The sequence below is a fragment of the Betta splendens genome, chromosome 21, assembly GCF_900634795.4.
Source record: "Betta splendens chromosome 21, fBetSpl5.4, whole genome shotgun sequence".
In the NCBI taxonomy this organism is placed as follows: domain Eukaryota; kingdom Metazoa; phylum Chordata; class Actinopteri; order Anabantiformes; family Osphronemidae; genus Betta; species Betta splendens.
Window position 1 is genome coordinate 1904859 of NC_040899.1, and position 25620 is coordinate 1930478.

At 47.4% G+C, this 25620-nt stretch overlaps 6 protein-coding genes across 9 annotated transcripts in view; 3 read left to right on the forward strand and 3 right to left on the reverse strand.

The window, feature by feature from the left end:
• The window catches only part of kcnh3 (potassium voltage-gated channel, subfamily H (eag-related), member 3), a 55350-nt gene extending 52659 nt beyond the window's left edge, over positions 1–2691 (forward strand). Inside the window, exon 15 of the mRNA XM_029136929.3 lies at positions 197–2691. Coding sequence (XP_028992762.1) covers positions 197–1078 — 882 coding nt within the window. The 3' untranslated portion in view covers positions 1079–2691. The remainder of the gene's footprint in view (positions 1–196) is intronic.
• A 424-nt stretch (positions 2692–3115) lies between these two features.
• Positions 3116–10939, reverse strand: armc8 (armadillo repeat containing 8). Its single transcript, XM_029136936.3, has 22 exons — positions 10806–10939; positions 9231–9307; positions 8484–8555; positions 7980–8122; positions 7787–7884; positions 7583–7675; positions 7407–7487; positions 7244–7319; positions 7081–7171; positions 6938–6998; positions 6661–6861; positions 6363–6458; positions 6203–6285; positions 6047–6128; positions 5882–5968; positions 5680–5772; positions 5407–5556; positions 5082–5177; positions 4874–4969; positions 4686–4758; positions 4348–4441; positions 3116–4271 (listed from the first exon to the last, which is right to left on the reverse strand). Exons 1-22 carry the CDS (start codon positions 10848–10850, stop codon positions 4238–4240), a joined length of 2022 nt encoding a protein of 673 aa, XP_028992769.1. The 5' UTR covers positions 10851–10939; the 3' UTR covers positions 3116–4237.
• Positions 10940–10960: 21 nt separating this feature from the next.
• Positions 10961–15030, forward strand: dbr1 (debranching RNA lariats 1). Of its 2 annotated transcripts, none has more exons than XM_029136940.2 (9): positions 10961–11100; positions 11961–12186; positions 12264–12388; positions 12463–12543; positions 12609–12694; positions 12785–13009; positions 13090–13167; positions 13256–13401; positions 13901–15030. In XM_029136940.2, the coding sequence occupies exons 2-9, from the start codon at positions 11990–11992 to the stop codon at positions 14634–14636; spliced, it is 1674 nt and encodes a 557-aa protein (XP_028992773.1). In that variant the 5' UTR covers positions 10961–11100; positions 11961–11989; the 3' UTR covers positions 14637–15030. The 2 variants fall into 2 exon arrangements, with proteins under 2 accessions (XP_028992773.1, XP_028992772.1); XM_029136939.3 differs by lacking the exon at positions 10961–11100 and adding an exon at positions 11329–11488.
• A 247-nt stretch (positions 15031–15277) lies between these two features.
• On the reverse strand, positions 15278–19983 carry rab5b (RAB5B, member RAS oncogene family). 2 transcript variants are annotated; one of them, XM_029136942.3, is made up of 6 exons: positions 19833–19983; positions 18325–18626; positions 18017–18168; positions 17812–17934; positions 17398–17491; positions 15278–17076 (listed from the first exon to the last, which is right to left on the reverse strand). In XM_029136942.3, exons 2-6 carry the CDS (start codon positions 18488–18490, stop codon positions 16961–16963), a joined length of 651 nt encoding a protein of 216 aa, XP_028992775.1. In that variant the 5' UTR covers positions 18491–18626; positions 19833–19983; the 3' UTR covers positions 15278–16960. The 2 variants fall into 2 exon arrangements, with proteins under 2 accessions (XP_028992775.1, XP_028992776.1); XM_029136943.3 differs by having other exon boundaries at positions 18325–18644; positions 19833–19955.
• A 427-nt stretch (positions 19984–20410) lies between these two features.
• Positions 20411–24327, forward strand: lcmt2 (leucine carboxyl methyltransferase 2). Its single transcript, XM_029136937.3, has 14 exons — positions 20411–20621; positions 20787–20911; positions 21052–21133; positions 21216–21396; positions 21474–21630; positions 21714–21903; positions 22009–22116; positions 22483–22570; positions 22648–22866; positions 22946–23176; positions 23253–23350; positions 23528–23715; positions 23788–23923; positions 24006–24327. Exons 1-14 carry the CDS (start codon positions 20580–20582, stop codon positions 24162–24164), a joined length of 2004 nt encoding a protein of 667 aa, XP_028992770.1. The 5' UTR covers positions 20411–20579; the 3' UTR covers positions 24165–24327.
• A 4-nt stretch (positions 24328–24331) lies between these two features.
• On the reverse strand, positions 24332–25567 carry crygs2 (crystallin, gamma S2). Of its 2 annotated transcripts, XM_029136946.3 has the most exons (3): positions 25436–25567; positions 25079–25321; positions 24332–24729 (listed from the first exon to the last, which is right to left on the reverse strand). In XM_029136946.3, exons 1-3 carry the CDS (start codon positions 25442–25444, stop codon positions 24457–24459), a joined length of 525 nt encoding a protein of 174 aa, XP_028992779.1. In that variant the 5' UTR covers positions 25445–25567; the 3' UTR covers positions 24332–24456. The 2 variants fall into 2 exon arrangements, with proteins under 2 accessions (XP_028992779.1, XP_028992778.1); XM_029136945.3 differs by lacking the exon at positions 25436–25567 and having other exon boundaries at positions 25079–25339.
• Between the last annotated feature and the right edge of the window lie 53 nt (positions 25568–25620).

A 25620-nucleotide genomic window follows, 5' to 3' on the forward strand; every position in this document is an offset into this window, starting at 1 on the left:
ATCTTGGCTTAAACAGGAGACTGTGAATCTCATAGCGCCACCCTGTGGCCATTCACCAGAACACTTATTCCTTAAACTGCATGTAGTCTGCTGGCTGAGTTCAGCCCTCGGTGGAAGCGTTCTTCTTTGAGCACCGTGATGCTCCTTCACTCACCTTCACTGACCTTCACTGACTCTGTCTCTGTCCTTCACACAGATGAACAGCCTCTCCAAACAAGTGTCAGTGCTCAGTCAGGAGCTGCAGGAGATGACGCGCCTGCTCCGGCCTCTGCTCCAGGCGCCACCGCAGCAGCTACCGCTCACGAGCATGATGCCAAACGTAAGCGTGCCCCCCCCCACCACGCTCTGCCCCCTGCAGAGGCCGGACACTCAGTCCCTGTTGGACAGTGGAGACACGGAGGGGGTGGATTTGCCAGGATGCCTTCTCCCAACTCCTCACTCACCAAAAACGCCTGATTCACGTCAGTCAGCAGCACCACAGCCCCCGCCCAGACCCCCCGAGGACCACCCCTCAGCTGAGGAGGCAGCTCCAGACGGATGCCCGGTTCCTCGGAGCCTCCACGCGTCGTCCAGTAACGGGATGTGTGTGCCGTCTCTGCGGAACCACCCTCCTCACGCGTCACCCTCTCTGTCCTTCTCCATGTCGCTGTCCTCGTCTCCGTCCCTTTCTCCCTGTCAAGGCCCGCACCCGTCCCGGCCTGGCAGAGGCCTGCTCCCCCCACCCTCCTCCCAGGACACGCTGCCTCCCCTGTCCTCACACTGCTCAGCTCCCCCGTCGCTCACATCCTCCCCTGGAGATCGTGGGTTGAGGCCTTCACCTCCCGTTTGTCTGATCTCCCCCACAGTGTCCCTGCATCCCTCCACCGTCTCTCTGCCTGTGTCTCTGGACTTCGTCAGTGTGATGAGAAGGCAGGGAGACGCCCACACTGTCCCCTGGTGTAAGTCCCAGCTGCATCTGGAGGAAACCCGTCCTTCCTCTCAGGAGCTGGAGATGCAGGAGCGGCGGCGACAAGCGGAGGAGGGTAAGTCCTCCACGGAGCACATCAGCTTCATCGATGAAGATGAGCCAGCATGTTAAAGCAGAACATGCTTTAACATTGAACAGAACAGAGGAGGAGAACATTTCAACTGACAGATATGAAGAACTGCCACAGCACACACTGTCTCAGTATCAGCGTCCGACTCATCGGATCCTGGAACCAGTTTTACTTTAGCTCCTGCATCATATTGAACGACCGGTCATTGCTTGTCGAACCCCGAATGTCGCCTCCTTCCAAAGGGCAGATTCTCACAAATATCCTAGCAAGAAACATGTCTTAACCCAAGTCACATGATCTGAGACACTGCAACGAGACCACAAATGTAAACATTCAGTCTCGCATCAGGTCACACACACAAAGCCGTCTGCCTGGTCCGTGGGGCTCTGGGCCTGTGTGCCTTTGGGCTGGTGGAGGTGGAACCAAATCATCATGTCAGAATCACTCCCACCAGAGGAAGACGTGGTCTGGGCTGCAGGGAGGGGCTCTGTGCCAAAGACAAACCTGAGGTTCATGGGAGGCGTGAAGCGAACACTGAGACCATCAACCCCGTGTTATCGCCACGTGAGCGTTTGCAACCAGCCTGATCACACTGTATAGGGACTCCCCACATCACTCCTGAGCTTTAGCCATCCAGCCGCGTGTGCCTTCTCCCATCAACCAGACTGAAGTCCGAGTCAAACAGAAAGCCATTACGCCACCTCCAGCCAACGCCTGCACCGAAGAGGAACTCTTTATTTTAGGCTGTGGAACTGCACGTGGAGGGGAGACAAACACACTAGGGCTGGAGCTTGATTCTCAAAGTCCTGAATCGACTCATTTGATTCGTCACCAGATAAAAACCAATGTTGCAAAAACCATTTTGCTGGAACAAGTGAGCAACGTGATAATTTTGTTAATGATCAAATTTTAGGGCGGCCCAGAAGAAAACAAACGTTCCTGTGCAGCTACACAGACTTTACTGATGAGAAACTGGTTCTGTTCTGTTGTGTGAACTCAGGTCTGACGTCTGCAGACAGATGTTCGTGCTCCACGATATTTTACCACACTGCATCAAAAGAGCACAGATCTGACTTAAAGAATCGATATTACATCAAAGAATTTTCACTAATCTGAAAGGACTTCACTTCCAGCCCTAGTGAGAGGAAGACGACTGTTTACATATTCAGCATGAATGGAATTGCTCCAGACCTTCCTGTTCCTATGTAGCACACGCATCGTTCATCTACAGCCCCATTGTCAGCGTACACCGATACGGCCTAACCCCCACCTACGAACTGAGCTGGGGAACTTGGAGGTCTCAGGACTTCCATTGGTTGGGTTTGCTTTCTTCAGATTTCTGCTTTCTATTTTGTAAAGCTGGGAAACGAACTCAGACACACAGACCAGAACTCCTGTAGACGTCTGTGGAGCTCAGAACCCTCTGGGTATTCGAGGTGGGGTGGTCCGGGGGTCGTGGCTGCAGGGTTCCAATCAAATGCATGTCAAAGCTTTTTGCATGAGGAATGTGCCTGCTTTTAGACGTCGAGGGGCTGGAGTGGACTGACGCCTGCCCTGACGGCGGCCGCTGGGTTTCAGATGTATTTTATTAAATGCTGTTACATAAAACAGGATTACATGATGTACAACAATAAAGAAGTGTTGTTTTGTATGATCTCAGGCTCCTGTGCTGCTCCTGGAACCATCAGCCCCTGTTTGTGCCTTAGAGGTTTGCTTCATTTCCTAGAGTTTTGAAGGCTCTCAACAATCCACATGACAATGAGTCAACTGCCAAACAAGTGCTCTCAGCTCTGCAGCTTCATGTGCTGCAGAGCTGAGAGCACTAGTCGCCAGTGAATGAAGTCTAGGACTTGTGGTTTCTACCGTGGCAAACAAAATATCTTTTCAATTTCAGTTTGTTGTTCAGACAAAAACAAAGCTGCAGAATTCTCTAAGTGTTCATATGCATTTTTTTTAATAATGCAGATTAGAGGGCTTTGCTTGGTGGCTGCGTCCGACTGCAGACGTTAAGGCACAGCGCTGAACAGTCTGAAAAGGTCCACGCTACACCCTCTGGAGGAATAAAACGCAACACGGCAATCCTTCATGTCTGCATATATTTTCAATGGCAACATTCATTCTATCAGCGCTTCAGGAAGTTTAAAATGTCAAAGAACAACACTGGAAATATCCTGATGGGAGAATAAATTATATGATAGAGGGACTAAACACGATGTAGCACGTGATTCTGCTGCGGCTGCACTCGGCGCCTTCACCCTCCAGGGTTTAGTCTCAAATTGTTCTTTTATTCTGTCCTTGCATGCTTTTCAAAACACATCAGTAGAAATAAAACCCAGGAGCTCTGGGAATTTTATTTCTCTGTTCTGACAAGCGCGGCTGCAGAGCGAACGCAGAAACAGCAACTGACATCCTATTCAGAGGTGTGAGGATACATTCATCCTTGGATCTCTGGTGGTCTGTGTGCTCGGGCCTGTGAATTAGTAACCGGGCCAGTCGGAGTAAGTGCCATTAGCTCTGGAAAAACATTTTCCATTAGGATTAGGGTGTTTGGATGAAGGCGACAGGCGCTGGTGCAGGCAGAACAACCACGGTGAAAAAAATAAATCAGGGCAGTTACACTTGTTTCCTTATTCACCTCATGTGTGGACAATGTGACCTACTGTGCTGAGAACTGTACTGTAGTTCAGAGAGGTAAAAACAAGATGAGGGTCAGGGGAAAAATAAAAATCCAAAAATATATATTTGTTTATATTTATATATTTACGAGGTATGTATCCACAAAAATGAAAACACCCAAAACTTCTAAATAGGCAGTCTTTTCAAATGTGTCCTTGCTTGTGGTGCCTAAAGGAAACGTAGATATCAATATTAGTTACAAATTAAAAAAATAAGCTGAGAAGCTTTGCTGTCCTACAGCCATGCTTGCATCACACCTCAGTCAACAATAATCTCCTCAATGGGAGTCCAGAAGCACCGCTGCTGCACAAAAAAATCCCACTAAAGAAAAAACGTCCGAACCGTCGATTCCACAAACGCAGTCCTGTTGAGTTGGAGGGTGCTTAGTGAAGGGAGGCCAGTCACAGCTCCAACAGAAGATCCAAAAGGTGTCTTTGTGCAACAAAATCAAAAATAACCCAGGGCAGGAGTCCTCCCAGTGATTGTTAGTCAGGCTGCCAGTAGAGCAGCGGTGTCCTCGGCGGTCACGCCAGGTACTGCTGCATCGCCGTCTTCGCTCTGAGACACAGACACAGACACAGACGTCGATTCACTGGGCTCAGCTTTAAAGGCCTGGATGTTCCGTCTCACTCACCTGTCACTGAGGGTGGAGTCAGAGGCCAGGGTCAGTTTGTGCAGGCTGTCCACGAAGCCCAGCTCCCTCAGTTTGTCCTGCCGCTCCTGAGAACCTGATGGAAAGAGACTCATCACACCGCTGTCCACAGCAACGCTTCGTTTGCCGAGACATTGTTGTGCTTCTACGTTGTGAAGTAAGAACATGTTGATTTGTGATTTGTAAACGGAGGCCGTTTCATCCCAAGCCGCCTCACATCTACCCAAGTAACCAGGTCACAGTCATTTATAGAATAACATGCAGCCTCCTCTCCCCCTGCTCCTCTACATGCCCTGCCCTTTCTGTGGTGTGTGTCTTACCATCCTCCTCATTCCAGATAAGGTTGGAGACACAGAAAGTGGCAGCGAGCTGCAGCTTCACATTCAAATGCTCCTGTGGGAACAAAAAAGTTAAATAAAAATGGATGAAAACACTGAAGTGACACACGTGCGACAGGAGCGTCTACAATTTCACGTGGAGCTACAGTAGGGAGTGTTTCATACAGTACCATGTAGAACTTGATTTTCTGGAGCATGTCGTCGTTGGTCATGATGAGTTCCTTGGCTGTGTTGCCATCAGCGATGTTGGCCAAGATGCAGAGTGTCTGACATAAAAAAAAACATACGATCTAATGTGAATGAACTGATCCTGGCTTTGTAAATACCACAGCATCGGTGGAGAATGAACCCCAGAGTCTTTGGGTGAATCCTGCTCACCTGTTCTTTGACCTCTATACTGTGCTCTGCTTCCAGGATCAAGGTCACCGCCTGCATTATCTGCTTCCCATGAGAACTCATGATCTGGTCGATGTGCTGACATGACGAGGAAGCAGCAGAGACTTAGTGTGCAAAACGTATGCAAATGCAGCACAAACTGGGACACATTCAGAACAGGCTAGAGAGTCTGGATCAGAGAGTCTGGATCAGACTCTCTGACACAATGCTGTACTAAAGCGACTCTGATCTGCCCTGAACCCACAGCGAAACCTGCAGACAAAGGGCAAATGCTTTAAGTCTCTTATTCTACTCGTGTGACTCTCACCGGACGTGTTGACAGCAGATTACGCAGCAAACCAAGGGTTTTCATTAGCACGTTGGCGTCTGGGTCCGACAACAGCCGGAACAACTGTTCTGTACCCAAACACCGTACTATCTCCACCTTCACCTTCTGATCAGCCTGGAACGCCATGTTCTTAGTATGACAAAGAGACAGACCAGAGACTTGTGTTTTACAAGAGCAGAAAAAGCTCAACAATAGGAAACACTTTATAAAAATAGACCCAGACGGTCCAGATCAAAAAATTCTCTTTCTTACCATCAGAGCCCAGATCCCGTTGACCCTCAGTGCAGGACTGTCACTCTGGGTCAGACTGCATAGTAATTCAATCACCCCTGACTCCAAGATGGGCTGCATACACAACAACAGTGGTGTAACATTCACTGTACCATGATTTATGTGCAGGTTCATCACAACATGCAACACCTAGATGATGTTTTTAGGTAACTCATGCATGTACCTCCTTGCTAGGTGAGAACTCAAGTAGTAAATTGCATAGTGTAGAAGAGGCCATGACCAGGACTTCATCTGGAGCGTTCTGCAGCAGCTGCATATAACAAACACACAGCAGGTCAGTAAAGGCCTGGATGGATTCAGCTGCAGTGTGCTGACGGACTTCACTGACCTTCATCAGAGGTTTCCACACTGCGTGGTCATGGAAACTTGTCCTCAGTTGCTGCACCGACCGCGAAAGACTGTGAAGACACCTGGCCAAAACAAAAGTAAGAATCATTTACGAAGTTTATAGGTAAAAATAATAGTTATGTTGACTTAAACATACCTGACTGCTGCCAAACGGACTTTAATGCTGGATTCTGACAGGCCGCTGACTATCCTATCCATCATGTTTTCTGTCTCTGTGATCTGAGAAGAGATCTGTCACAATAACAGGCACAAAATCACATTTACAAACAATTACACGTGGAGCATTGGAGAGTCACCTTCTTGCGGATGTCCTCGTCGTTTGAGCCCAGGGAGGCGTAAAGTCTGAAAGCAGCTTGTCTTAGCTCATGTGCATGTTTCAGGTCATGGTCCAGCTGCAAGTGACAGAGAGAATGAATAGGTTGAGATGAGTATTTGTCTTAAACCACTGGCCCACAAATAATACTGGATGCAGACTGCTGGTCTGTTGCAGGTATAGATGTGGCCACTGGTCTAGGCAAATAATGTCACAGCCCTAAATGCCTGCTTCTCCTCACACCACCAAATCAGGGCGCCCGCTCAGGACCACCAACCCACCCTCTTAATGTCAGTGATGGCAGACACAGAGCTGGGGTATTTGAAGTAGTCAGCCAACATGGCCACCAGGTGATCAGTGGTGCTGGCAATCCTCTGCAGCTCCACATCTGGCTCCATCAGGTATGCCAGCGTCTCTGCACCCTCGACCCTCTCCTCCAGCAGATGCTCTTTACTGCACATCCGCACGAGGCACGGCAGGGTCTAGGTCCAAGACACGTCACAGGTAAATTAAGAAGTACCACTGATGATTCACTGTTACTAACAAGTCAAACGTCACCTTTAGTACTATGCAGCTGTCATCTGTCCTGATGGCACCCGCTCGACACATGTACGTTAAACTGGGACACAAGAAGAAGAAGAAGCTGAACAAGAAATAGTCATGTTTAATGAACAGTGTTAAGACAAGTTGATGCCACTAACCATTTGGCTGCCGTTAGCTGCATTTCAATGGGCTGATCCCTTTGCATCATTCTGACAAATACCTGAGAAAGCAGCTCACCATCCACCAGCACTGGCAACAGAAACAATACAGATAAACAGAGAGAAGCTATGAAGACAGACATGAAGACTGACAGAGACTCACCATTCACCAGTGTCATGGAGACCTGAGTGTTCTCATAAGCCAAGACTGAGAAACACTTTAACGCCTGCATCCGGACCTGGGGAGTCATGTGGGAGAAAGCAGAATAAAGGTGGGGCCATACATGTTAGTAAAGAAATACTCTCACAGAGAGGCAGCCATATACCTTATAAGAGGGTGAGATGAGCAAGGGGGCGATGTTCTGGATGGCACCGTGGTTGAAAAGAACAGTCTGGTGCTCTGGGGTCTGGAGACAGCGAACATCCAATCAGAGGACTTTGGTTCAGTTACAGATGTGATTCAATCCATTGTGTCTGTGTGTGACCAAATACCAACAAATACCTTACAACAGTGGGAGAAGATTTGCGTGATGTACTCCTGGGTTCTCTGAGAGCGGCTGAGTAGAGACATTAGATGAGGGATCACAGTGGGATCCTAAAAACAAAAGCACAAATTAGATAGAAACTATGTGAGCTTCACCTTTGTGTAACATGTCGTGAACAATGTGCCATTACGTCCTTGCTATTCTGGTATTAGACAACCTACAGTATAGAGCAACTGCACAGGGGTAACAGGACTGATGAAGACGGTTCTAAGACAGCGAAGACAAGCTTCAATGAAGATCAAGTCCGGACACAGGAGACCTGCAGGCACAAACACAGGTACATAGGCCTGAGTGTGCTCACGCTAATAGCTGTTGACTTCTGCAGGCAGTATTTGCACACAAGTGTGTTTAAACCTTGGAGAAGAGCAGGGATGGTGTGACAATCCACCAGGGACTTGATGTTGTTCTCTGTGCCCATGGCTAAGCTTCCCAGCACCACAGCACACTCAGTCCTCAGCTCCAGACTGGACGAGCTTTGCTGCAGCAGGTATAGTAACCTGGAACCAAATATCACAGTGAATGTAACTTAATATAACAGCTGTTGGCTAAACAATGTCTTATCTATGACCAAGTATATGCTACTTTCCTGCTTTAATATTTATTTTTTATTTTATTTACAATCTGCCAAAAATGTATTTGATGTATGATATTGGTAATGGATGGAATGTGTTGGAAGCATTCCCATATTACATGTTCCCATATTACATGTGGAACATGTAATATGGGAACAAGAGCCTGATGAGGAAATAGAGGGAGCAGCATTGAAGTGTGGACAGAATATGAGCCTTGTTCAGTGCGCATGTCATCAACAACAGAAACTGAGACAGAGTGAAAGCAGAGAGGTGAGTGGGGACGTACCTGGGCACAGCTCCAAGGACAATCAGATTGGCTTTCTGCTTGTTGTTTCCGATGACGGCATTCTTCATGTCACTGTGAAGGCAGACACACACAGGTGAACACGCATTTCAAGCCACCATGACAAACAGACTTTAACACGAGCAGCAAACATTTCAATAGTCCATCTGACCTCCTACGTCCACAATGTATCTATTTTCAAGTACGATACAAGCAATATGCATACTGTGGGTGTAGGAGAGAAAAGATGTTAAATTACAGGCAAAAAGGGAGGAGGTACAACATGTTCTTATGTGACACAGAATGAGTGTTTGTTTGTGTTCATTGCATTTTCCCCTCCAATGCAGCTATTTCCCTGTTCTACAAGTGAATCCAGTGATATCAAATAGCAGGTGAGGCTAGTGGAAAAGTACAGCTGGAGCAGGCGTTCAAATCAGTCAGGTGCACGGCTAGTAGAGCAGTACGTAACCAGAGCTAGTTGGAAGTTAAAAATAGAGACAAAATACTCGGTCCAGGTCACTGCAGACGAGGGGGAGAGTAAGGGACGATGAGAGAGCGATGAACATGAAAGTAAACACAGCTTGTATTGCACCATAAGTAATGTTTTATACAGGAGTTCTAGTTTTCCAGTTCCAAGGTACTTTTATTAGGAGCTGTAGCCAACAACCTCTGAATATTACTAATACATGACAGAGCAAGTGAACCGGCTCATGCTAAGAGACATACACCACGTAATGATGCTGGACTCACATGACTCCCTGCAGCACTTTCTGTGGGTCGGGGTCGAACAGTCGGTCAACATAATGGCGACTAGTGGCAGTGACTTCCTGCATGAGCACAGAAATAAAAATGGCATATTTCATTAGACTTCACCCAGTATTTTAATGACATTATTAAAAGAGTGTGAATTGCATGATTTGAAAAACTGATCTTTTTAATGCAAATATCAAAAATTACTGAAAATATAAATGAATTTTAGAAAGCTATTTAAAGATTTATCTCATCCATGTTTCTTGCTTGCAGCCACACACATACATATACACAAACAATCACATAAACCCGCGTCAGTAGAATATGTTGCATGTGACACCAGAAAACTGTTTATATCACTGACAATCAGAACCTTCCGCGTGATCCCAGAGGAGCAAACCTCACCCAGCTAACACTAACTGCTGCTGACGAGCTACTGACAGGGCGTTCGTCACGGTCTGTACTGTAGCACCTCTGCTTAGCATTCAACTTTGATTTACGTTTTGGGACTCTTCATTGTTTGGTCACCATTTAGCAACAGCAGAAAAAAGCACGAGCACAGCACCACTCTAGTCCAGGTGGCTGATCTGTGACTTTAACTGTAGCTCATATCATAAAAACAAAAGCAAGCAGAGATAAATAAATTAAATTAAATTAACACAGCAATTAAAACAGACCAACAGTGGACATTAACCCTTTAACTTCACTGTATACACAGTAAATATTGTGTCACCTATTAGCAATAGTAATACTATATCGCTTTTAATTCCCCGTTTTATTTTGATGTCCCTTTTCATCTCACTCAGAGCGTCGATCTGTTTTACTGATCGTCTCCTTGCTCATCACTGCAACAACTAAATTCCACCTTTGGAATCCAATCAAGTCTTGTTTTGCACTGTAAAGAACAGAAAAAGATTCAGCCAAATAGTTTTAGATACAAATTAAATAAGCCGCATTACTCTCATATTGAAATGAACTAAGAATGTAAGTAAGAGGGAAAACTCCTTAATTAGTGACGCTAAGCTACCAGCGAGTTACATTAGCTATGTTAGCTTGACCGCATGCTTGCTAGGTGCTTATGTGCAGTTACTTGAAACGATAGTTACGCTTGCGGTGAACGTAGTGCGACTACGTTTGCAATGTGCATGGCTGAATTTTGTTTTAACTTCTAATTGATAACTCTTTCAAAACGTTTTATTTCAAAGCGAAGAGTGGTGACAGCGCAGTCAACCAGCTAGCTGCTAACGAGTGACAGTGACAGCTACGTTTGTTTCATTTGGCTTCCATCATGCACCGACGGGACGAATGGGCATTAACCGCGCTTCGGTCCGCACGCGTTCAGAAGGTTCCCGCCCCTATGGATGAGGTCGGGAATGAAACCGCTCTCTCCAACAGCTACGTAGGCACGCTGCTACATGTTGCAACTTAGCTCGTAGGCTAAGAGAAGCAGTAAACCCTCTGGTTTTACAACTCCTAGCTTACCGATGCTCCTCAATTATTATTAACCAGTCATTGTTGGCGTGACGATGATGCACATCTGTCAACGCCACTTAAAACTATGACAGCGGCACTCACAGATAGCACACTGATGCGGAGAGGGGCCTCCAACAAGCACGACATCTCTCGTCCCCCGATTGAGCGCCCCAATCGGCGCACCACTTTGCAGACACTCCGCCCCCCAGAGCTGCTGTGAGCGGCTTTTAAAAAGTAACGGCACCCCAGTCACGGAGCTCCTCGCTGGAGTTGTTGTGAAAACAGCGAGCTATATTCCTCAACGGGCGTGGTTGGGATCATTGGCAGCAGATACACAACAAAAAGCACCACCGCTAACTTGGCGAGCCGTCTGACAGACCGCGGAGTTGCCAGTGAGGTAAATCTTGTTTATAAATGTGACGTATTAACGTGCCTCCGAGTTAGTTTCGATACATTAACATTTATACAACGCACGTAATACTCGCAGAACTAAATAACACATGTCGATTTATTAGGTATTTAATGTAAATTATAATTCTATTTTCTCCAAATAATGAGAAAACAAAAATGCTTTATGCACATTTTAGGTGGAATCTGCCTTTGTGTAATGTAAATGGCTTTGCTTATGACGATGCGCGCGCATGCGCGTCTGCTTGTGGACGCGAGGTGGGAAAATTCGTCTGTTGTGCCTTTGCAAAGCTGCAGTGTAAACATGCTTTTTAATAAATAGTTTGTAAGGTTTAAGAATATAAACCAGGCGGACGCTATTCAGTTATCCATCCACTGTAAGTACTAGTTATGTGTATTAGTTTGTTCAGGTTTGCTGACAGAAATGTGTTAACACGATGTGACGTTACAGAACACTGCTAGCTAGCTAGCTAAGGCATGCTCTGCTGTTTAAGCTTCAAGGTTGTGTGTTAACTGTGCGTTGTAACTACGCCTAAGTACACAGACACTTTGAAAGTCATGCGGTCAGCGCACGTTGCAATAACAGCATTTGTGAGGTTAACTGGTGTCGTAATAAGTGGGTGTGCACATCGTGGCGCTACCATGAGCTAGAACTGCAAACATTACTAAATTAACAGAAATTCACGAACATTTTTTTAGGCAAACATGCCCACTATATTATGCCAATTGATCTAGTAACCATTGCTCTGATCTGTTCGAAGTTTGGTTGTTTTACTTACCGTGTTTAAATGGAATCCATACATATGGACATTGACAATCCTAATCCACCCTCATTTGTTTATACTTCAGGGCATCTGCAGCTTACTTTTTCCGCCAGTATGAAGGTTGCAGTAGAGGGTTGTTGCCACGGCGAGCTGGATAAGATCTATGAGACAATTGCTTATCTAGAGAACAAGGAAGGGGTCAAAGTAGACCTTTTGCTTTGCTGTGGCGATTTCCAAGCTGTTCGAAATGAGGGAGACATGAAGTGCATGGCGGTCCCAGCCAAGTACAGAACGATGCAGACCTTCTACAAGTGAGAGACTTGTTTTATCAATTTCTAAAAAATAAATGAGAGCCCATGAAGCTTCAATATTACTATAATGACTGTAGGTACTACTCTGGAGAGAAGAAGGCTCCAGTGCTGACTATTTTTATAGGAGGGAACCATGAGGCATCAAACCACCTGCAGGAACTTCCCTATGGAGGCTGGGTAGCACCTAACATTTATTATCTCGGTAGGTACCAACATATAATACATGTCACCATTACCTTTCAGTCTGTTCTTACTTAACGTCACCCACATGATTAGGTTATGCTGGTGTTGTTCGCTGCAGAGGGATCAGAATTGGTGGTTTATCTGGGATCTTCAAATCACATGACTACAGAAAAGGTAACTTTTATTTGTAAACTGATTAAATTGAGTGAATAAGTTACAAGCAGGTTGTGCTTATTAAGGCCACCATGAATTCCCGCCATACAACCCTGAGACGCTTCGAAGTGCATACCACATCAGGAATATCGACGTCTTTAAACTAAAACAGGTAAAGACATGTTTTCTTTAAGTATTGTTAAGTATTTCTATCACTTGGAAAACATTCCATGTTGAGTTATTGGCATTTATTCCCTTTAAGATCCAGATGCCCATAGATATTTTTATGAGTCACGACTGGCCCCGTGGAATCTACTATTATGGAAATACAGAAGAATTGTTGCGCAAGAAGAGGTTTTTGCGTCAGGAAGTGGAATCCAACACGTTGGGGAGTCCTGCTGCTGAGGAGCTCCTCGCGCACCTGCAGCCCAGCTTCTGGTTCTCTGCACATCTTCATGTGAAATTTGCTGCTGTTATGAAGCATCCGGTAAGTTTTTGCTAATATCAGTGTATATATATATTTTTCACAGTTGTACTGTTTATTCTAAAACATGGTCATTTCTTTAGCCTAAAGGCAATGCTGCTCCACGTGTCACCAAATTCCTGTCTCTGGATAAATGTCTGCCCTACAGAGATTTTTTACAGGTAAGAGCAATTCTGAAGGGAAAAACAAAAGCTGGAATCTTAAGAGTTTAGAGTAATCCTTTCAACAATGTACACAATTATTTTACAGATTGTTGATGTTCCAGAGAGACCAGGTTCGACTGAGGGTCTCGAGTATGATCCAGAGTGGCTTGCTATTCTGAAATCTACGAACAGTCTTCAGAGGACCACCCCTCATCCATGGAACCCCCCCGAGAATAATGGCCTGCACGAGCAGTAAACATATAATTATTGATATATTTTTGAGCAAAAATTAACAGTTTAAGAAATGCTGATTTTCTGTAAGGGTTGTATTTTCTTCTAATTACTAGAATTACAAGTTGATCTAAAGCTGTCAAGTAAAGACGACTATAAAAAACCATAAACAGTCCTCACAGATATAAATAGGCTGCTTCAGTTGTTCAAACAACAAAACAGGGCTTTAAGAAGCGGTTGTGACTGGAGCAATCCCAGTATGTGCTTCTATCATTAGCTCGACCTGTTTTATATTGGACAAATTCTTTTGGGATGTGACTGAGACATGTTTTAGTTTATGTCTCAAGGACAAGAGCAACACTTTTTGATCAGATCGGCACCTTGTGAAACACTTTAAATGCAACACTAAATGAGGCAAAGAAATTCATCTGTTCTCATTTGCTTTAAATTAACAAAGATCACTGGTCTCACATAGTTGGTTCATGCAGATTTCATGATGCCAACTGTCTGTACTTGTCAGGTGGGACTTCAGAGCTTCAAAAGCAGGTATGATGCAGGTGGTGGAGGATCTCAATGGTGAACTTTCCATCCCAGACAACTTCAGCCAGACTGTTCCACCCTACGACCCCAACAAGCCCCAGCCGTATGTTGCCCCGAGCTACAACAGCAACCCTCAGACGACAGAGCTCTGTGCCACATTGGGTCTCACAGACATCTATGCTCAGGTGGGACAGGCAGGCAACGTGATGCAAAGGCTCCAGGGTGGTACTGGAGAAAAGGAGGATGAGGATGGAAATAGTGTAGGAAGTGGAGATGAGCCCAGTGAGTATCCAACTGACACATCAGGACTGTCGAGTTCATTCAATCCTGATGAAATCACCATTGAGGATGAGTGGGAAGAAGAGGAAGAGTCAAAGGCAGCAGTGGAGGAAAATGAGGTGTCTGCGGTTCACACACCAAACAAAATGGTTCTGCCGGAGCCGAAAGGCAATGTCACGGACACTCCTCTGTCCCGCCTGATGAACCTTCCGCCTCCCTCCCACTCGACCCCAGCAGCGTTCCCCCCTCCGTCTGGAGCAGAAAGACTCTGTGAGAGCGATGACGAAGATGCAACAGCTGCACGCATCTTAAAACGCAGCAGTGATGACACGGCCAATCCTGGCAGCAGAGGTACCACTCCCATCATCAAACGCAGGAACCAGGTGATTTACACGGCAGTGGAGGACGAGGAGTGTGAGGAAGGGCGGTCAGAGTGAGGGCCCCAGGTCATTTATTCTCCTTTTAATTTATGTTGATTTGCAAACTTTGACATTGATTTAAGTATTTACTGCCAGACTTTTATACATGTTCTAACAGCTTTTTTCAAGATGGGATTATTAAATAACCCAAAAGTGGATTCGATGTGACGAAGTATTAGATCCTGGATCCAGTTTCTACAAAAAGGCCTTTAAAGACAAAATTGTTTCTTTATCATAATACAGTTGTTTTTTATGTATTTTAATCAAACTCAACTTTTTAAACAGACTTTTCATTTCTATAATTGTTTTGTATGTTTAAGACAAGAGCAGTGAAGGTGAACCCCAAAAACACTTTTTATGAATTGATTAAACGCCACCTGTCAACAGGAACTAATAAAAATGTGGCTTTTAATGTCTGTTGTTTCACTTTTTTAGGATATTGAAAGCAAACTAGCTCCTTTCACAGCTTCATTGTAGGCTTTCTATTTTACCTACTTGTGATTGCTGAACAATAAATATGTGAATGGAACTATTTGTAGATAATGAGCTCCTGGTTGACAAATGACCTATTAGAATAATAATAATAATCAATAATTAGTTCATTATTATTTTTGTAAATGTCAGAAAAAAACAGAAGAAAAGATTTCCGTGGACACCAGTGTTTGTTCAAACCAAACAGATTTATAACATTGATCAGTCCGTTCAAACAGCTGTTCCATTTTCATTAGTGTGCTCTGCTAACATCCACTGGTTAAAATTAAAACAATAACATACAGTGTCTTCGACAAGATCTCCTCACATCCATACAAAGTAATGACATGGTGCCAAGTTAGCGTTTATGCTTGTTTTTTCCTTTTCCACTTTGCAAACACAGAAGCCTCAGACATGATTAACAAAGAAAACTGGAAATAGGCACTTCTGTTTTTTGTGTTGTCAGCATTTCTTTGCTCCTTTTGTTCCTAAACAATTTCTAACAGAGCAGTCCAGCACAACACCTTGGATCAAGCAGTAAAACCCTTTACGGTCACTGTGATTCCAGGTTCTCCAACATCTTAAGACAGGAGATTTATAAAAACATGAGCAACAGTCTTTCCAACAGGGCACAAGTTGAATTTTATCTTCCCAATATATTATATTATTAGTCTGAGCTGAGCTCAGTGGGTGTTTGTCCTTTGGGTTTGAGGGATGTTTGGTCTGTGTAGAAACGTACATACTATAGCAAACATGAAAAACTGGTGTAGGATTTTCTAAATCTGGTCTTGATACCAAATCAAGGTGCATAAGAAGCCAAATCAGCTGGACTGGGAAGTGAGCAGATGTGCTGTAGATCTGTGTGTGAAGTAGCCATTAACCTGGATGTGGCTTAGCAGGGCTGCTGAGGTTTCAAACCAGTGCACAGCAGGGGGCCTGTGCTTCCTGTCTGCCGTTGTTGATCAATGTCCAGTTAAATTCCGGGTGAAAACGAACACTGAAAGGCAAACCAGGACCTACTGTTGTAGTCATAACGCTGCTGGGAGTCGGTATCAAGACTATTTTAACAAAAATCTGGTGCTGCTTTACTCTTGAGCACCCAAGCAACATACTGAACAAAACGTCATCTTTGAGAAACACAATGTAAAATCAAGCTCCTTTCTTCAGATCTGAACTATGAATAATGGATCTTGTCTGGACACATGGGCAGAGTGGAATGGATGCCATCAGTCTAAACAGCAAGCAAGCACAAGTTGGCTTATGTTGGACAAACGTTACCTCTGATGTGGACAGTGTCGGTGGCACCAGGGGAAACGTCAGACAGGACAGTGTAGCAGTACTATACCAGGGCTATAACACGTGGCAATATTCACAGCAGGATTTGATCGATTCAAGACTAGGCGGTGGAAAAGCGAGCGAGAAAGCAGCTGCTGGGCTCATTTCATGCCCTGGACGTTTTTCCCCTTCCTGTCTTGCTCAGTTTGTGCATCGTTACACAAGCGAACAGGGCTGTGGCTGAAACGCTGCAAGGCAGAGTGAAAATGAAAGAAAACTGGATCTAACTACTACAACAGGTTTGACAGTGTCTTCCACCACCTTTATTTTCCTCGTCTCCATCTCGGTCCTCAATTTACCTCCACGAGCCATTTCCAGATGCAGAACCACCGGAACCGCGTGTCAAACACTGGGCTTTTCTTCTTCTCTCTGTTTCGCTTCTTCTCAGCTCTGAATCTCTGATGAATGAAGGGAGGGGGTGTGCAGATTTTGGGTTTCCCTGTTTCCAGCCCACCTCGTGTAGGTTGGTGGAAGGGGACCGGATGGTTGAAGGGCTGTGGCGTATAGTGATGGAATACGGGTCGGACGTGTGGGCTCTAGTTGCCACCACAGCAGGCTCGGCTTGAGTGGGCGTCTGGGTCCTGGAGGTTCACTCCACGATGTCGTGCTGCGTGTGTCGGGTTCTGGGTGTCTGTTTTTGGCATCTTTTTTGCTACATTCAGAAAAAATGGGTCAATGATTTAATGTTTCTTATTCAATTTACCGTTCATCTATATTTTCTAATGATAGATTTTAGGAAGAACTACCTTGCTTTTGTCCCTAGTTTTACTAGGGACACTAACTGGTTTGTACTGAACTAGTGGTCGGATTTTAGAACAAAAAGGGGAAGTGATCCTATGTTGGATGAGTCATCATTCACTACCTTGGATCTGAGAGAGTGTCTAATAATCCATTCAAAGAGTCCTAAATCTTCCCTTTTTCAGTGACGACGACTCCACAGTAAAGGACATATCGTCCAAAAGCAGAAACTCACCAATGGCCAGGAACAGCTCGTTGACGTTCATGGCCGTCTTGGCGGACGTCTCCATGAAGAGCAGGCCGGTATCCTCTGCGTACGTCTGGGCTTCCTACGCCACAGAAAAACAACTGAGCCCACACAGCGGAGCAACGGCGTCTGTCCTGAGACGTGGCAGCAGGTTGTGTGATTGTTGAGGCTTGAATAAATTTGCACAGCAGGTGACCTTGAACTTCGCCTGCATTATTTAAATGCAGCCAAACAGATTGAATCACCGCTAAATTCTGCAAAGATGTTCAACACCCTCAGTTTATAACCAGTTCCTTTGTAATTCTTGCTCCAAACTGGATCGGACTCCTCGCTCAGTAAGACTCCACTGATTCCTAACCCAGAAAGGTGAGTTCTAGTTGAGGTGCGGTTACAGCATGTTACCTCATACTCCACCAGCCTCTTCTCTGCCAGGTCAGCCTTGTTCCCAGCCAGCGCGATGACGATGTTGGGACTGGCCTGCCGCTGCAGCTCCTTCACCCAGGCCTTCGCCCTCTCCAACGTCTCCTGCACCACACGGCACCAGCAACACATGCAAATGAACCTGCCAGCCTGTGTGAGAGTAAAGGGAGTGAAGTGCAACAGCTACCGGCTTGGTGATGTCGAACACCACGATGGCAGCCTGCGCGCCGCGGTAGTACATGGGAGCCAGGCTGTGGTACCGCTCCTGTCCTGCAGTGTCCCAGATCTCAAACTTCACTGTGGTGTCATCCAGACACACAGACTGAGCCAGGAAGGCGGCTGGACACAACGACAGGTTAGGACGCGTTACTTCTACATCTACAGCCTCATCGTGTCACACTGGAGTGGGGGTTCTGATCATGATAAATATAGTGGCCATCTAAGAAACCTCGTTCCAGCCTAATGCTCTGCTTCGTGCCCGTTTCCAGTCCTCACCTCCGATGGTCGTCTCCTGGAACTCGTCAAACTGCCCCTTGACAAAACGCAGAACCAGGCTGGACTTTCCCACGGCCATGTCCCCGAGCAGCACCAGCTTGAACTGGCAGATCTTGGTCTGTGGAAGTGTGCCGTTGGAGCGGCCTCCGCTCCCTCTGGAGCTCATAGCGACGCTGGTGGGGCGGTGGCAGGCTGTGGGGGGGGGGCTCCTCCCTGGGGCCGAGACAGCGGCTTCTGGGATGTCGATCACGGTCTCGCAGACAGTTTCAGGATGTGATCTTCCTCCTCGCCTGGATGATTCTCTGGTAGAGAGGTGGAAGCTTTTGTTTTGGACAACATTACATCATATTTTCCATTAGATTTGTTTCCTCCCATCAGGTGCCGTTGTCTTTAGAAGGAAATGGTGTGTATAAAGGTTGGACCTTGACTACTGTGCTCAGATGCACTTTGCTTCTTCTAAAGGTAACAAAGACTTCACCCAGTGAATCCAGTGAGTGTGAAGATTGGCCTTTGAAATGTTTCTTTTCTGTGAGGCTCACAAACTAACAGTAGTTTTGACTATGACAAATGAACAGGTTACATTTAAAAGAGTCACATTTAAAGCAGCTCTGGAAAATATTCAACTGATCTGATGAGATTCACGTTTCAGAATTATAATGTCATCACTACAACACGTGTTCAATAAAATCACTGATTCAAGTCTGTTATGACGCTTGTACCCACGCAGCTTGTTTAATACACAGGAGTCAAGTGGGATTTAAACAGCTGCAAAACACAGAACCAATAGGTTTCTGGCGAAAACAAAGACAACAAACCCTGAACTGCGGCTGAATTAAACCTCTGCTGGTCAGCGAATTAGGGCTAAACCTGAAAACAAAAGAGTTGGACAGCGACGCAGCTGGGCGCCCATCACTGCAGCGCCTCCAGCCCCAGCGGCGGGTCACCGGTGCACCCCCCACCCAGCGGCGGGTCACCGGTGCACCCCCCACCCAGCGGCGGGTCACCGGTGCACCCCCCACCCAGCGGCGGGTCACCGGTGCACCCCCCACCCAGCGGCGGGTCACCGGTGCACCCCCCACCCAGCGGCGGGTCACCGGTGCACCCCCCACCCAGCGGCGGGTCACCGGTGCACCTCCAGCCCCAGCGGCGGGTCACCGGTGCACCTCCAGCCCCAGGCGTGTCACCGGTGCACCTCCAGCCCCAGTGGCGGGTCACCGGTGCACCTCCAGCCCCAGCGGCGGGTCACCGGTGCACCTCCAGCCCCAGGCGGGTCACCGGTGCACCTCCAGCCCCAGCGGCGGGTCACCGGTGCACCCCCCGCCCCAGCGGCTCTAATGAAGCCGCCGGAGCAGCACCTTACCTCGCGCTTTGTGCTAACGAGACACCGATCGCGTCAACGACACAAACTGAACCTAAGCGTCACATTTGACGCCCAGTCACACACACAAAAACACCGGCTGTGTCTAACTAACGCGTTGTTACCGAAGGAAACCCGCGATCATATTTACCGTGTGTTGTTGCTTCGGCGGCGCAGGTATCGCAGGTTTAACTGTTGACAGTTTGGCTCTCAGCTGGTAGAAGAAAACGTTAGCAGACTTCCTGTAATGTGGCGCATGCGCGCTGGCTGCCGCATTGTCAGACAGCCGCATTCTCAGCCTGAGGGAGCCAGGCGTGATGGAAAGCGGCACAATCCACCGAGAATCACCGGGCTGCGTGTCGCGTATTGTTCAGAAACGCGTTCACTTCGTAGCCTTCGAGTAGACGCAACCAGTAGACCTATAAGAAAATAACCTGATATTTTTATCCCGTTCACGTCAAGTTCTGAAGGGACTGATTCTGTTTTCAACGCGGTTTAAATAGTGGTTAGAATTCTTTATGAATGTAAATATGTTATATGGTGCTCTGACAAAATCCAATTAAGCCTTATAGTCTGTGACGTAAAATAGATATAACTGTAATTTTAATCATTTCAATTGCTTACAACATAAACATTTTTATCACCACATGTGTCGCTGGATACTTTTGGTCTTAATGAATATTTTTCTGTGGAGTTTTGAACTCGTTTTAGTAAAGGGCTGTTCCGTCTGCGACCAGCTGGGGGCGCTGCTGCGTCGGGAGGCAGCGGAAGTGTCTCCCACGTGGAGGATGTTTGAATGTTTTCATCGCGTGAGTTTAACGCGTGATGAAAACTGTTCTAATTAATCATTTTACACTTGTATAATGAGAGCAAGTGCTTTTTCTGTTGCGCTGACGTCATGCCAACGACAAACAGAAAGAAACACGGGACAGACACCGCTGTAAGTATATATACATATATTTCCCCTGTTATTACGCTCCTCCATATTTATGTACACTCATTGGACACGTCATTGGATTTGCGCACTCTGAACGAGCGAACATTGTGGTGTTGTGGAGCGGCTGCTCTGACTCCAGGGACCTCCTGCTGATGCTGCTCCATGCAGGTTCAGGGCACCAACGACAGCAGCGTGGTGAGCAAGGCTTCCGCCGCAGCACAGGGTTACTTCCAGGACGCCTTCCTCCAACACTTCGTCTGCAAAGTGGCGAGAAGGGCCCCGCTCATCAACAGGTGTGTTACTCCGTTCGACACACACTGTGAGCAGACGTATGGAGTTTAGCAACAAATCCTGCTGCTGCCAATCCGCTCGTGTATCAACTCAACTATTCCATTGGTCCAAGTGCGGTCTGTGGCGTGTTTGTGCGTTCCAGGGGATACTACGTGCGCTGGAGAGCGGTGGATCACTGTGTCAGGAGGTTTCTGCACGCGACTGAAAGCTGCACGCAGAGACAGGTCCGTTTGCAGCAAATCCACAAACCGCAATATAACGTTGTCGGATGAACCTTTTGATCAGGTTCATGTCTTCGTCTTTCAGATTGTGTCTTTGGGCGCGGGCTTCGACTCTTTGTATTTTCGCCTGCGTGCGGACGGAGCTCTTCAGAGGGCTGTCGTGTTTGAGGTGGATTTCCCAGATGTGGCTCAGCGCAAGACAGCCCTGATTCACTCCAAGCTCACGCTGAGGGAGATGTTAGACTCACATCCAGCTTCTGATGCAGGTTTGTCGTTTCATTCACTCACAGCAAACGTGAAGGTTTCAGTAAAAAGCAACACATCATAATTTATGTCTGTGCAGTTCCTGTACACGTGTCCAGCAGTCAATACTGCCTGTTGGGAGTGGACGTTAGAGAGGAATCCCAGCTGGAGGAGGCTCTGGGTGCAGCAGGGCTGAACTGGGCAGCACCAACTCTAATTCTGTCTGAAGTAGTTCTCACATACATGGAAACACAAAGGTGAGCTCGGGCTAGAACTTCACCTGCCTGTTTGAAAGGAAACCAGATGGTGGTTTAATGCAGCTCTACGCTGTGTCCTTCAGGTCCGATGCTGTCATCAGATGGGCAGCAAAGATTCTGCCCCATTCACTCTTCATCATGTACGAGCAGATTCATCCCCTCGATCCTTTTGGTCAGATTATGCAAGATCACTTCCTGAAATGTAATTCAACGCTGCACGCTCTCCGACAGTACCCAGACACGGCAGCACAGAGACGCAGGTTCCTGGATCAGGCCAGTCTGCAGACTTCATGCACTTACTGTGTTCCTGCATTAAGTGGAGAATATGTGGTTTTGCTCTGGACCAAGTACCAATGTTTACTGACCGTTTATCTTTAGGGCTGGGAGCAGTGCGTGTGTCTGGATGTGAATGACTTCTACCTGGGGCTGATTCCTGAAGACGAGCGATGCAGGGTGGAGAACCTGGAGCCTTTTGACGAATATGAGGTCAGCTCATGAGTCGGTGCTGACTTTTCCTGCTCCACAAAGCAGGAAAATGTTGATCTGGGAAAAGGTTTACACTTGCTGCTGATTTGATGTTGTTTTAATAGTTATCACAGAGCCCCTAAAAGAACAGGGGAAAAGTGACCTCATTTGTCTCATCCTTTCGTTGGGACCAAGAAGTATTTTACCTGCAGTTTACCAAAAAGATCTCAGGTCCAGGTCTTAGTGTTTCTTCACTGCTTCATCTCTCTCTTGTAGATTTTACGGTTTATACAGTTTGTGCATTTCAGACAAGAACATTTTTGCTGCTCACCAGTTATTATGTCATGATGATGAGAACATGACAACATGCACTGTTTGTATTATCAGGAGTGGCACCAGAAGTGTTCGCACTACTTCATCTTGGCTGCGTCTCGAGGTTCTTGTGTGGCTCAGGCTTTACTCCCACATGATGCAGGTCATTACTACTGTTTAGGAGTCGTCTGTTTGTTTGCATCTCCTTTAGTTTGAATCTAGTCTTTCTGTTTTTTTCAGTTCTACCCATGAGCCCGTCTTGGAGTCCCACGGCCCTGGAGGTGAAGGCTGTGCCGGCCTGTGTGGAGGGACTGGCCATGGCTTCCACCCTAACCAGCTCAGGGCAGGTGCTGCTAACAGGAGGCTGCAGCAGAGGAGGCAGGAGGACGGTGACTAGGGCCCTGGTCAGGGGCCAGCAGGGCTGGAGAGCCGTCAGCGTGCACACGTCTGCAGATCTAGGTGAGGGACTGTTCAAAGCGCCAGCACAGACCAGAGCAGCAGCTTGTGATTTCAGTCAGCGTTGTCGGCTTCCTCTCAGGTGTGAGGCTCTACCACACCGCCACCTGTCTGTCTGAAGGAAGGGCAGTGGTGTACGGAGGCCGCTCGTCTCCACTCAGCCCGGTCAAAGAGCTTGTTACAGCAACCATTGGTCCGACTGGAGCCGAGGACTCGGTGGAGACAGTTAAACTCCATGTGGAGCAGGTGGTGAGCACTGGTGATGCACCGCGGCAGAGGTGGAGGCACACCGCCTCAGTCGTCCGTCACAAAGGTAAGAAGAATGAGGATGATGTCATTCGTTCTTCTGTCTCATTTTACAACTAAAACCTTCTGAATTTTCTCTGCAGGCAGAAACTTTCTCTTTGTGTTTGGAGGAAAGAACGAGTCACAGGCAGCTCTGGGTGACGGCCACTTCCTGTGTTTAGACCGCTGGCACTGGACCGAGGTTTGCACGTGTAGTATTAATTAAAAGCTTTTTTTACATCACCCTGAGAGTCCCTTCACTTTGAAGAACCTGAACAGTTTTAACAACAGCATCAAAGCACGTTGATAGTGGAAAACCCCCTTTCATGCCTCCTGCTGTCGCCCAGGGTGTGAACAGTGGACTATGTACTGTGTACAGATGCCCGTTGAGGGGGCGGCGCCAGAGGCCCGACATTCCCACTCAGCGTGCTCGTATCGGGCGGGCGTGGTGGTGTTTGGAGGACTGGACGGAAGAGGAGTCCCGCTGGGGGATGCGCTCGTCTTAAGGCCGAGCCAGAGAGGCTTCTGCTGGGAAAGGCTGGAGGTGCAGCCCCCTCCTGTTCCCAGGTCTGCTGTTAACCTCGGTGTCCTGAAGCTCCTCCTCTGGGAGACATGACCTAAATGATCTCCTGTTTCCAGATACTCTCATGCTGCCCATGCGTTCGGTGACAGGCTGGTTGTGGTGGGAGGGGTCTGGCTGCATGCGGAAGCTGTGCCGGGTGTTGTTGTGATTGACCTCACCACACGCAGCAGCGCGGAGTTCCGACTGGACACGGTCAGTTCACATGTTCAGGTCCTGACTCTTTAATAGTTTTACTGACCTGACACAATACTGAAAGCATTTCCTTTCTGTGTAGACGTCGGTGCCTTGGCCGCTGATGCTCCACTCCTTCTGCTCTGAGCTGACAGACTCGCAGCAGCTCCTCCTGATCGGTGGGGGAGGCAACTGTTTTTCTTTCGGGACTCACTTCAACCGTCAGCCTGTCACCGTGGACCTCAGACCTGCGCTGAGATGAAGCGCCTCCATGGCTCAGATGTCTTGGAACCAAAGGACAAATATGAAACGATGAGAGTTTGGTTTCTGATGAAAGCTCCAGACGGGGGATTATTATTATTATTGAACCCAAATGTCTTAACTGTATGTTCAGAAGACATTAAAGACTAAAAAATCATCCTCAATCAGTTTGCTGGACAGGTTTTTATTTGAGACCTCAGTTCGAAATTACATTAGTTCATGAAAACTGGAGCCAGGTACCGTGAAGCCCTGGCAGAGATCACAACTAGCCTGCGTCCTGGATGGAGGGTGACTCATTCGGTGAAGCGCTTGAAGGACTGGACAGCAGGACTGATGGCCCCCCAGTCGCCAGGCTTGCGGTACTCCCCTTTCTCCAGGAAGTACTGGCGTCCGCGGTAGTTGGTGTGTTCGTAGAACACCCACCAGCCGTCGTAGACCTTACAGGAGTGGACCTCCCTCCAGCGGAACTTCTCCAGGAGCGAGGGGCAGTCCTCCGTGGCCTCGTAGGCCTGGCCCCCAAAGTCGGCCTTCTCGTAGAGCTGCATCTTGTACTGGGTCCCGCTGGTCTGCAGGGAGACGAGCAGGAGGATGAGGATTTGTCACGTAAGGTGTAGTGACCTGGCCTCTGCACAGACTGTCTGTCAAACATCCTGTTTGTGCCTGCGCACATGCAGTTTGCACCAGCTGCATGGATTTTCTATGACAGAGCTGTCTCTGAATGTGGCCTCCAGCTCTGGGTCACCCATGCGATGGGTTGACCCAGGTATCGGTCTGTGATGACAAAGCCCTGCGCTCACTGGTAGCACCCAGCCCACAGCCTGACCTGCTTACTCTCACTAGCTTCATCACTGCCTTGATATGTGACAGTGTAGACAATGCTAACTGTGCAGCTTGAGTAAGAGATGTCACACTCACAAAGTTAATGATCTTGCAGGAGCTGATGCGGTCGTTGACTCCCATCCAGCGCTGGTACTCAGGATACTCCCCCCTGGTCAGCGTATACTGGTAGCCCATGTAGTTGGGCCTCTCGTACACCACCCAGGCCCCACTCTCCACCCGGATGGAGTTGCAGCGGCATAGGTAGCTGTGGAAGTCCGAGCAGTCGCTGTCGCACTCGTAGCGCCGCCCCTGGAAGTTCTTGTCCTCGTAGAAGACGATCTGGAACAAAGCATGCATACTCGTCTCTTCTGCTCCATTTGAGTTGTTGCTGACGATTAGAAAACCTTGACATTGCATTTTAGTGCCCCAGAATTTCCGTTTGTCAGGACTCACCTTGCCCATCGTGAATGTCTGTGTGGGAAGCCTCGGTGATGTTAGTGATGGTAGCTGCCCTGAGATCTCGATGCAGCACTGGCCCCTCACCGTCCTTTTATACCCCACGCTCCCCGTTTATAAACAGCAACAGTGGAGCCAAAAGGGGAACAATCGCTTTGTCATGAAAATGAGATCCAAAAATT